We start from the raw sequence: 12571 nt of genomic DNA on the forward strand, positions 1-12571 counted from the left end.
TGACAGAAAAAAAAACCAACACAGATATTTTTTTAAATAGAAATGTTCTAAATTTTAAGACAATATCGTCAAATAAAGAGTACATTAATATAAATGTTTAAGCCAGAATGATTTGACATTTAAATATGATTTCCCTACAACTTTAAGGCCCTTTACAATGATGATTGAAACTTTGAGCCATTCAGCATAAATTAAATATTTTCATTGAAATTAAAAATCTGCATCCTTGTATCAATATTGTGCATCCAAAGAAACTGCTTTCCTTTTTTGAGAATATAAGAATTATGCTCAAATTAATAGTTACTGATTTGTCGTTATCATATTTTAATTTGACAAACCAGATCTTCTCGAGGTTCTTTTTCCTGCATGGTGTGATAGCAGTTGTGGATCTTGACCTGGTCGACTTCAAACGGATTAGAGCAAAAGATAGCTTGGCTACGTTTGACGGTGAAGGATGGAGAAGACGTAAGTGGATGGTGACATCCTGAGTAGTAGCGTTTGATGTGGAACAGTTCTTGCTAATAAACATGACTGGGCAATTGCTCCTTATGGCGTACATGAGCGCAGCGGGCCGGTGACAGTGGATGTGGAATCTGGGGGTGAACCCCAGAGCAGAGCATGGTCAACCGCAGCATCTGCCTCATTCACGCTCTCTCTGCTCGTTGTTATGCTGAGATATGCACGCCCTGTAGCAGGCACAGCATCGCTCTGTACGCTCTGCTACCGACGAAGAAAAAAAGATGAAAATGTGACCAACTGAGCAACATTTAAATATTAACACACACTCTTTTTTTTTCTTAGAGTTTAAAGACATTATAGGACACAACCAAAGTGCATCTATATCTGTTGTTCAAGTTTAAAAATAAATGTTGTTGATCAGTATGTGTTTTCATCAAGGTGTGAAAACTCTGTACTTTTTTTTTATTATTATTTAACTATTTATTACCATTTTCAGTGTCTGTTTACATACAAAGCAGATATAAACAGTTCAAAAAGAATTAGGGTTGTCAAAAGTATCGAAACTCAAAAAAGTATCGATACTGAAACGTTGTATCCGGATACAATACTTGTTTTTAAAAGTATCGATACAGTGCTACCACCAGTGGCACCTAAGCAGTCATTCATCTAAAGTGCAGAATAGAGGACAATGTACTTTCTGAACACTGTGTGATTGAATAATTCTGTGCACTTTTCAATTTCAGACTTTTCTTTTGTAACAGGTGCAGCTGCTGAGAATTATTTTTGTTTCTTAACTGGTTTGGCTAGTGTCATTGTTATGTGTGCAAAGCATAGCCAAGGAAGGAAAACTTAATTTTAATTTTATAAGTTTTTTTTTATCAAGCTTGCTTAATATTGTGCAAAGCATACAACCTTTATTGTGTTTATTTATTGTATTTTATTTATTAATGAAAATATTTCTGTAGAATTTTGGAGTCTTTGTTTTTATCCTTGTGGTATCGAAAATGGTATCGAGTATCGAATATTTGCCTTAGTATCGGTATCGAGTTGAAAAGTTTAGTATCCTGACAACCCTAAAAAGAATACAAAATAATAAAGCCCCTATTTCTTGCAAGCTATTCTTCTAACAAGCCTTTGGTCCAGTCCTGTTATTTGTCTTCTCCTATTTTTGATCGCTGTCTTTGATTTTAAATAATTTCCATTTCACCCACTTTTCTTCCATTTGTGTTTGTTGTCGTCTAAATCGATGTCAGTTTTTCCACTGTGTAGATTTCTTTTATTAGCTCTCTCCATTGTTCATGACAGGGGGATCCATTTTTCTAGTTTCCTCTTAATAGCTTTCTTGCCAGCTATTAATATTATCTTGATCAAGTACCTGTCCTTTACTCTTACCTTTACCTTTATTCTGTTAAAGTCATAAAGGTGTATTAACATGCTGCTCATGGGGAAATAATATCCCAGTATCATCATTACTGCTCCAAGAACATTTTTCCAAAAGTCTTTAAGTATTGAACAATTCCAATATATATTAGTCTTCTGCATCCACGGTTCCGCGTTTTCTATCTATTCCTGACTTAAGGCGCAATAAAAAAAAAGATCTGATCAGGTGTTTCCCGGCAAACTCTTTCCATATCCACGTCCTCCACATTACCTTCCAGTATTGATTCGTTATTGTCACATGAAGCTCTGATTCCCATTTTCCTTTTACAAAATCAGTTAAGTTTCTACCTATCATTAATTTATAATAGATATAATTTTTGTTTTTATTCCACTAAATGAATTGATCAGTTTGAATCACTCCATTCACTTTAAAGGACGGGTTCCCCTTGATTTCTGCACCATAATAATCCCTCATCTATAAGTATCTATAAAATTCCTGTTTTTCCAAAGTATATTTGTCTTTTATTTTTGGAAGCTCTCCAGTTCTCCAGCTTTTTTGAAGGATACACCATGCTCTGACCCCCTTATCAACCCATTGATTAAATCCCATGTTGTATATTACTGGGTATCCTCAACTACCCATCTGGTCAGTTTCATTTCTTTCTTTACCTTTTGTTTTTTAGTATTATGAACCATGTTTCCAGAGTTAATAGTGTTATTCTTATATCTATCTTATCTCCAATAATTCTCAGTGCACTTTTATGACAAAAGCAGGGATCTTTCTCAACATTCTGGTTTTAAAAACACCAACTAATAATGTAAAGACTTGGGTATTATGTTTTCCTGGGATCTAATGAAAAGATTGAAACACTTTATAAATGCAAAATCCGTGTATCATTCGTTCTTTCTATTTTCAATTGTCAATCAAAAAACAAAAAATAAAAAATTGACTGGTTATTTTGTTTTTTGTTTTTTATGGTTAAACCAAAAACGAAAAAAGGATTTGTTTTTAATCCGTGTATCATTCGTTCTTTCTATTTTCAATTGTCAATCAAAAAACAAAAAATAAAAAATTGACTGGTTATTTTGTTTTTTGTTTTTTATGGTTAAACCAAAAACGAAAAAAGGATTTGTTTTTAATCCGTGTATCATTCGTTCTTTCTATTTTCAATTGCCAATCAAAAAACAAAAAATAAAAAATTGACTGGTTATTTTGTTATTTGTTTTTTATGGTTAAACCAAAAACGAAAAAAGGATTTGTTTTTCATATATCAACTCTAAGCTCAGATCAAGAATACGAAATGGAAAAACGGACAGCAACGCAGAATTTGTTTTTAATATTTAATCAGTACAGTTTACGTGACCCGGAAATAGCTCTTTGCGCAGCAGTTGGGGTAATGAAGTGGCTACCATGGCGACGCTAGAACCACACACTATGTTGATCGAGAAGCTGTTTGTTGTTGCTAGTTAAAAGTACAGTGCACAGAAAAGTTTCAAGAAAAAAGTTATACCTGGAAAATCCTGCAAATTTTCTCCGTTGTCATGTCCTCCTCAAGAGTCACACGCTTGGATCCTCGAAATAAAACGTAACTGTCCATGGCTGATAGGTCCGACTGCCTTATCTGGTGCAGTTTGATCGAACGTGGTGGGAGTAAGCCAATTGTTTTTTTAGCTAACGCTCCACCAAACTTCCGGGTCATGTAAACTGTACCGATTAAATATTAAAATCAAATTCTGCGTTGCTGTCCGTTTTTCCATTTCGTATTCTTGATCTGAGCTTAGAATTGAAATATGAAAAACAATCCGTGTATCATTCGTTCTATTTTCAATTGCCAATCAAAAAACAAAAAATAAAAAATTGACTGGTTATTTTGTTTTTTGTTTTTTATCGTTAAACCAAAAACGAAAAAAGGATTGGTTTTTCATATATCAATTCTAAGCTCAGATCAAGAATACGAAATGGAAAAACGGACAGCAACGCAGAATTTGTTTTTAATATTTAATCGGTACAGTTTACGTGACCCGGAAATAGCTCTTTGCGCAGCAGTTGGGGTAATGAAGTGGCTACCATGGCGACGCTAGAACCATACACTATGTTGATCGAGAAGCTGTTTGTTGTTGCTAGTTAAAAGTACAGTGCACAGAAAAGTTTCAAGAAAAAAGTTATACCTGGAAAATCCTGCAAATTTTCTCCGTTGTCATGTCCTCCTCAAGAGTCACACGCTTGGATCCTCGAAATAAAACGTAACTGTCCATGGCTGATAGGTCCGACTGCCTTATCTGGTGCAGTTTGATCGAACGTGGTGGGAGTAAGCCAATTGTTTTTTTAGCTAACGCTCCACCAAACTTCCGGGTCATGTAAACTGTACCGATTAAATATTAAAATCAAATTCTGCGTTGCTGTCCGTTTTTCCATTTCGTATTCTTGATCTGAGCTTAGAATTGAAATATGAAAAACCAATCCTTTTTTCGTTTTTGGTTTAACGATAAAAAACAAAAAACAAAATAACCAGTCAATTTTTTATTTTTTGTTTTTTGATTGGCAATTGAAAATAGAAAGAACGAATGATACACGGATTGTTTTTCATATATCAATTCTAAGCTCAGATCTAGAATACGAAATGGAAAAACGGACAGCAACGCAGAGTTTGATTTTAATATTTAATCGGTACAGTTTACGTGACCCGGAAGTTTGGTGGAGCTTTAGCTAAAAAAAACAATTGGCTTACCCCCATAGATATCCATAATAAAGGCTTTATTATGGATATCTATGCTTACCCCCACCACGTTCGATCAAGCTGCACCAGATAAGGCAGTCGGACCTATCAGCCATGGACAGTTACGGTCGAGGATCCAAGCGTGTGACTCTTAAGGAGGAGGACATGACAACGGAGAAAATCAGCAGGATTTTCCAGGTATAACTTTTTTCTTGAAACTTTTCTGTGCACTGTACTTTTAACTAGCAACAACAAACAGCGTTCTAGCGTCGCCATGGTAGCCACTTCATCACCCCACTGCCTCGCAAAGAGCTATTTCCGGGTCACGTAAACTGTACCGATTAAATATTAAAATCAAATTCTGCGTTTTTCCATTTCGTATTCTTGATCTGAGCTTAGAATTGATATATGAAAAACAAATCCTTTTTTCGTTTTTGGTTTAACCATAAAAAACAAAAAACAAAATAACCAGTCAATTTTTTATTTTTTGTTTTTTGATTGACAATTGAAAATAGAAAGAACGAATGATACACGGATTGTTTTTCATAATCAATTCTAAGCTCAGATCAAGAATACGAAATGGAAAAACGGACAGCAACGCAGAATTTGATTTTAATATTTAAAGGAATAGTACACCCAAAACATGATTAGCCTTCATTTTCTACTCACCCCCATGCTGAACAAAACTCTGGAGTACTTTTTTGATATCTCAAATGCATCTGGAGATCTGGGAGGCTTCTTGCTGTCTGCTGACATTCAAATAATGGAGGTCTATTGTGCCCGAGACAGAAAGGTCCACAAAAGTCCACAAAAACGTGTCAATATTCCTCCATACTGCTCGTCCAATGTAATCCAAGTGTCCTGAGTGGGTAGCATCCAGAATTTACTCGAAACGAAGTCATTTAGAACGTTTTAGAGCCTAAACAGTAGTGTATAGGATTTCCTAATAGCGCCCCCATGCGCGCTCACGATTCTACGGAAGCCGGCAGACCAAACCGGAAGGAAGTGCGCATTCAGCGTCTGCTCTGCCGATAATGCAAGCGTAGAAGAAGAAATGTGCTGTTTACCTGTGCAAAGAAAGAAACAACGAAAGAAAAATGTCTGAGGACTTCAGTGTTGAGGAAGAGCATGAGTTCTTTGCCGAGCTGAATGCGCTGGTTTGGTCTGCCGGCTTCCGTAGCGCCGTGAGCGCGCATGGGGGCGCTATTAGGAAATCCTATACACTACTGTTTATGCTCTAAAAACATTCTAAATGACTTCGTTTCGAGTAAATTATGGACGCTACCCACTCAGGACACTTGGAATACATTGGACGAGCAGTATGGAGGAATATTGACACGTTTTTATGGACTTTTATGGACCTTTCTGTCTCGGGCGCCATAGACCTCCATTATTTGAATGTCAGCAGACAGCAAGAAGCCTCCCAGATCTCCAGATGCATTTGAGATATCAAAAAAGTACTCCAGAGTGTTGTTCAGCATGGGGGTGAGTAGAAAATGAAGGCTAATCATGTTTTGGGTGTACTATTCCTTTAATCGGTACAGTTTACGTGACCCGGAAGTTTGGTGGAGCTTTAGCTAAAAAAAACAATTGGCTTACCCCCACCACGTTCGATCAAGCTGCACCAGATAAGGCAGTCGGACCTATCAGCCATGGACAGTTACGCTCGAGGATCCAAGCGTGTGACTCTTGAGGAGGACATGACAATGGAGAAAATCAGCAGGATTTTCCAGGTATAACTTTTTTCTTGAAACTTTTCTGTGCACTGTACTTTTAACTAGCAACAACAAACAGCGTTCTAGCGTCGCCATGGTAGCCACTTCATCACCCCACTGCCGCGCAAAGAGCTATTTCCGGGTCACGTAAACTGTACCGATTAAATATTAAAATCAAATTCTGCGTTGCTGTCCGTTTTTCCATTTCGTATTCTTGATCTGAGCTTAGAATTGATATATGAAAAACAAATCATTTTTTCGTTTTTGGTTTAACCATAAAAAACAAAAAACAAAATAACCAGTCAATTTTTTATTTTTTGTTTTTTGATTGACAATTGAAAATAGAAAGAACGAATGATACACGGATTATGCAAGCTCAATGGAGTTTCTCAGTTATGAGTGGTTCCTATTAGACTTTAGACTTGGACAACCTTTATTGTCATTTTGTATACACAGGGTGTATACAAAACAAAATTTAATTCAGTACATCTCAAGACATTTTCATTTCTTAAAGTGTAGCAGTGATAAAATGTGAACATGGTGATCGAACGTAAACATAGGAATGAGACTGATTTATAGTTTTTCCAACATTCAGAGCTTTTTAATTTATTTTTCAACGTTTTATTCAAACTTCAGCTGTCTGATGACAGTGCAAAGAATGTGTTTTGGAATCTGCTGGAACTTCATCAAATGCTGCTAAACCTCTTTCCAGAGGGCAGAAGTTTGATGATGTTACGGGCTCGGGACACGCAGCGCGGGGATGAAATGTCTTTAATGGAGCAAAGAGGAACCCCAATGATCTGTACCAGTAGGGCTGAAACAAATAATCGTGATTAAACAATTTTTGAAATAATAGTCAACTAATTAAGGAATCGATAATTCGTTAACTGGAGTATAGATACTGTAAAACATGTCTTTAGCTGACATAACAACCCACTTGAAAGTTTTGAAGGTAATTGTAAGAAAAAGTTTCAGTTTCACCTGGTTTAATTTCACAAAGTCTTCTTTAAGGAACCTTTTGCTATCTGATTATTAACTGATTAATTTCAGAAATTATTGATGGATTAACCGAATTGCAAAATATTCTTTAATTGCAGCCCTAGTTACTATAGTACTTCCATGTTTACACTTTTACTATTTGAATAGTGTGATTTTAGTTTAGTGCTAACATGTGAATGCCATAGTGGAATCTGTGTCCACATTAGTCTCCACTTAGGATGGGATGTTTTGTTTTATCCACATATTTAAATGAATTTGGTTGTGTCGTTGCTTTGGTTTCACTGGGATAGAATCTTTAATGCTTCATATTCATTCATGTTTTTGCTGGTTTTCCTCCAGTGTTCTCTAATGAACTGATATATAAATTATTTGTAGCAACATCCCAATAGATATAATATTCTTATTATTTCCTTCTGCCTTCTGAACCAAACTTTGACTGTCCATAGCATGGCAGCCTGTGATATGTGGATAACGTATAAATACTGAGTGTATTTATCAATAACATTCCATTTTTTTTTTTATCCTTATATATGGGTCTAAATGATGATGAGTTGCTTTGGGTCTTTTCATATTTGTTAACAATATACTTTTTGTGTCTTACTAAAAATGTATTTTGAATGCTTGTTGTTTTTGTTTAGTTATATATTTAAAGATGGGAGTTTCAGTTTAATGTATTAATTTTGCTGTTCTACACTTTTTGAATATGTTGCGACATCGGATAAAAATCATTTGGATATGGGTAGGGCTGCAACTAATGATTATTTTGCTTATCGATTAATCTCTTGATTATTTTTTTGATTAATAATCGGATAGAAAGTTTCCTTAAAGATTTTTGACAGAATTAAACCAGGTCAAACTAAAACTTTTCCACTTGTGGAGTTCTGGATAGAGCATATTTAAGGACGAAAAAGCTTTTTTTTTTTTTTTATTTATTTTTTTTTTTATCTTAAATGCAAAATATTGATAAATAGTTATACAGTTTTTTGTCATTACTGCTCTAAGTGGGTCACTCTGTAAGCTAAAGGTATGTATTAGAGTCTCTATACTGCAGTTAACCATTAATTGATTACTAAATTAGTTGACGATTATTTTAATAATCGATTAATCACAATTAATCTGATTACTTGTTTCAGCCCTAGATATGGGAACACCCAAGGTTGACGTCTCTTTAAAAACCACAAACATCACTGCCTTTTGCTCTAACACAAAACAGTTTTGTCATCCTTAACCTTTTCTTAGAATGAAGCATTTCACTTGAAATATTTTCCATCTCTGACTGTGGAATTCAACTTTTAGAATAAACTCTGGTCAAACACACCTGAATCAAAGAGCTTAATTACCTCCACAGTTTGCAGTCAAGTTCTCCAGAGTTGTGCTAATGACCTAATTATTTAATGAAGTTGTGTTAAACCAGAAACACATCTAACAGTAGTAGTACATGGGCCATCGAGGACCTGAGCCTGACACATATGATCTAAACATCCCATCAGTTATTAAAAACGCCCTTCATCTAGAATCAAAGTAAAATGGTTTTTGAAATGAAGAAAATATCCCATTTGATCATCTTCTGCAGAGTCAGCCTTGAGGAGGAACTGGACATGCTGCGGGTTCAGTCTGCTATGGATCGAACTACGGTGAAGGAGCTCCACATGTGTCTCGCTAACGATCATCAAGGTGAAACCTCTTTACCTCTGTTTGTTTTGGTTGTTTTTCTGAGTGGCTCTTGTTTCTTATTTTTTCATTTCATCCTAATCTGGAAGCTACGATGGAGTATTAGGGCCAGGCTAGATTTTTTTTTTCTTCTATTTCGAGAATAAAGTCATAACATGACGAGAATAAAGTCGTAATATTACGAGAATAAAGTCATAATATTACGAGATTAAAGTCGTAACATTACGAGAATGAAGTCATCGTACAACAACCTGTTTCAGCAAGAAAGCTTCAAGCTCCGACCAGCATATGATGGCCAACCAGATCCACCAATCATTAACCTGAGTCGACTTTGACATCCTGCCCAATTTGAAGCTGGAGCTAAAAACTAGAGCCAACGTATAAATTCACATGATGCTCGACATTCCTCATTTTAGGGAAGAAAGTTCCTCTTGTAAGAGTTCTCATAAAATATAACTTATTTCTCGTACTTTTTTTTCAACTATTCTCGTTGTGACTTTTTTTCTCGTAATATTACAACTTTATTCTCATAATTTTACGACTTTATTCAGGTAATTTTACAACTTTATTTTCGTAATGTTACGACTTTATTCTTGTAATTTTATTACTTTATTTCTCATAATTTAACAACTTTATTCTCGTAATGTAACGACTTTATTCTCGTGATGTTACGACTTTATTCTCGCAATTTTACAACTTTATTCAGGTAATTTTACAACTTTATTTTCGTAAGGTTACGACTTTATTCTTGTATTTTATTACTTTATTTCTCATAATTTAACGACTTTATTCCTGTAATGTTACGACTTTATTCTCCCAATTTTACGACTTTATTCTCGTAATTTTACGACTTTATTCTCGTAATGTTACGACTTTATTCTCGCAATTTTACGACTTTATTCAGGTAATTTTACGACTTTATTTTCGTAATGTTACTACTTTATTCTTGTATTTTATTACTTTATTTCTCATAATTTAACGACTTTATTCCTGTAATGTTACGACTTTATTCTCCCAATTTTACGACTTTATTCTCGTAATGTTACGACTTTATTCTCGTAATGTTACGACTTTATTCTCGTAATGTTACGAGTTTATTCTTGTAATGTTACGACTATATTCTGATAATTTTACGACTTTATTCTCATAATGTTACGACTTTATTCTCGTAATGTTACGACTTTGTTCTCGGAATGTTACAACTTTATTCTTGTAATTTTGTGACTATTTTCGTTGCAACTTAATTCTCTGAATTTTACGGCTTTATTCTCTTAATGTTATGACTTTATTCTCGAAATAGAAGAAAAAAAACCTCTCTAGCCTGGCCCTGATACTCCGTCATAGGAAACAGCTTCCTGATGCTGCTTTGAATTACTCTACTACACAGTTAATGTATTTTGAATCATTAACAGAATAACTGCAGAGAGGAAGGATTAACGTGTCAAAGTGTCACCTCTCTCCGCTCTTCGTTCTCCTTTGGGAAATGTGTATTAATCAGGAGAATTAATAACACTACCCCCTGTGGAATCAACACAACAAGTCAATTAAGACTTGATCAACTCCTCACACATTGATTAGAAGATCAAAGCGAGTCTGTCTTGTCTTCATACATTATTCTGGCTGTTAAAAAGCATTTCCCTTTTAATCTGCTCAGTGACACTGTCACTGCTGACCACTTCAACCTGTGGTCTTAATTAATGAGTTCAATAACAGATCTGTTTCACACGCTTTTATTTTCTCCACAGCGAGGGACAATGTCTGACGGTGATATAAAAGAGAGAACTAATTAACTAATTCCCTCTTATCGATGGTCTTGTTAGGAAGTCAGGCAGTTTTCATCTTCTTCTGACAAAAAGTTGCTCAAATAGATTCGATTTTTATCAAAAATTCAACAAAGATCATTAAGATTCATCACAGTTGTTGGATTGAAGATTTATTCATTGTCGGTGAAATAATTGCACTCAAATCTACATGATGTAAGGAAAAAATGCTGGGAACTTATAATCTAGTCAGTTTTATGATACATCATATTAATGTTAAATGACTTCATTTGGAGGAAACATCAAAATAAACCAGAAAACACAAAGATGCTCCAATTAATAAAAATAAATTAAGAATGGACTTTTAATTAATAATAATAATACATTTTATTTGAAGACGCCTTTCTCGGCACTCAAGGACACCGTACAAAAATACAGAAAATAAAAGAAGCAACGATAAAATCAAATAAAATAGACAGTGGCACAGGCAATATCAATAGACCTCAGATTGAAAAGTCAGTCTTTAACAGATGTGCTTCAAGTTGAGATTTAAAATAGGGGAGTGTCGATGTTAAACAAAAACTTGAACATTTAAATTGTTCACCAGTTAAATTGAATCTCAGTTCTGCTCATCTCTCTGGAGATTAAATAAAGAGGTTTTTGGCTTTGAATTGTGAGAATCAATAACTAAAGTGAAGGTCATTGAAGGGTAGAGAGAGAAAAAGGAGGACTTCTGATCAGAAACCTCCTTTAAAACATAGATTTTCTCAGCAGCAGAAAACCAAGCTAACAGGAGAAACTCGGTGAGGTCTGGATCTTTCTGTTCTTAGTGAACCGGACAGAATCAGTGGACGTTTGCTTCTCATGTCCTTTTTCCAGGTGGGATCGTGATGAAAAACCACTAACATCAGAGCAGGCGGGGGGCATTTAACGTATCGTTTATCATGATCAGTTTCTAGTTATGATAGAAAAAGATTTTAACGTCTAAACGTTAAAGTAGAATCAGTGATGAATAAAAACTCCAGAAACTCATTGAATTGTCAGAACTGGATTTTTTTTTCTCTATTTTTCTCTTTTTTTCTTATCCTTTCTTTTTTCCATTGGGGAATTGACAAATTTAAAAATTGTGAATAAATGCAGCCTCTATGGGATGTTTAGAGATATAAATCATCTGGTGTTTGAAGAAGCAGATTTTAGAAGCGTTTGTTCTTCAAAAGAATTATTTGTAATTATGGAGCAATGATGGTTGTGCTTCACAACCACAGCTATACATTACCTTCGAAAGACTGAAAAGAAGTAATGTTTTTTTTTTACTTATCGTCATCGTTATCACGATGATATCTCCTAACATCATGGTAAGATTGTAACTGCATACCGCCCAGCCCTACATCACAGCTGTTCAGTCCAGGTTGCTTAGTGGAAAGGAGGTGTCTACTGGTCTCCTGGGATTAGCCTCAGTTGTCCGTATCATGACAATCTTAGAAAAGGCTTAAACAGAACGCCACTGAACATTAGCTCAGGTTTTCCGAAAACCTTTTTCAAACCTGCCCAGGAGTCCTTCTCATTTCTGAGGTCTCACAATGTGGGAGCACCCAGAAATGAGAAGGACTTCTGGATCTGAGCCTGTTTTCCTAAGGGTAGTTTCCCACTTTGGATCGCTTCAGAGCCAAATTAGTTTCTAAATGAAAAAAAAAAGACTCAGTCACTCAGTGGGATGGAGCATATTGTTGCAGAAAAACTAAACTAAACCTTAAAATTCACATCATGTACAATATCACCACTGAATCATACTGGTTGGTCAGGCTTGGTTTCAGAGCCTAGCTGTTCAGCTCACCTAATCAGCCATCAAAGCAGACATTTGGCCGTAAGT

At 35.2% G+C, this 12571-nt stretch overlaps 1 protein-coding gene across 1 annotated transcript in view; it reads left to right on the forward strand.

Moving 5' to 3' along the window:
- Positions 1-12571, forward strand: part of cntln (centlein, centrosomal protein) — a 161975-nt gene that overhangs the window by 71489 nt on the left and 77915 nt on the right. The window contains exon 13 of the mRNA XM_038278586.1: positions 8844-8944. Coding sequence (XP_038134514.1) covers positions 8844-8944 — 101 coding nt within the window. The remainder of the gene's footprint in view (positions 1-8843; positions 8945-12571) is intronic.

Source organism: Cyprinodon tularosa, unplaced genomic scaffold, assembly GCF_016077235.1.
Source record: "Cyprinodon tularosa strain WSP-4 unplaced genomic scaffold, ASM1607723v1 ctg142, whole genome shotgun sequence".
Taxonomy (NCBI): domain Eukaryota; kingdom Metazoa; phylum Chordata; class Actinopteri; order Cyprinodontiformes; family Cyprinodontidae; genus Cyprinodon; species Cyprinodon tularosa.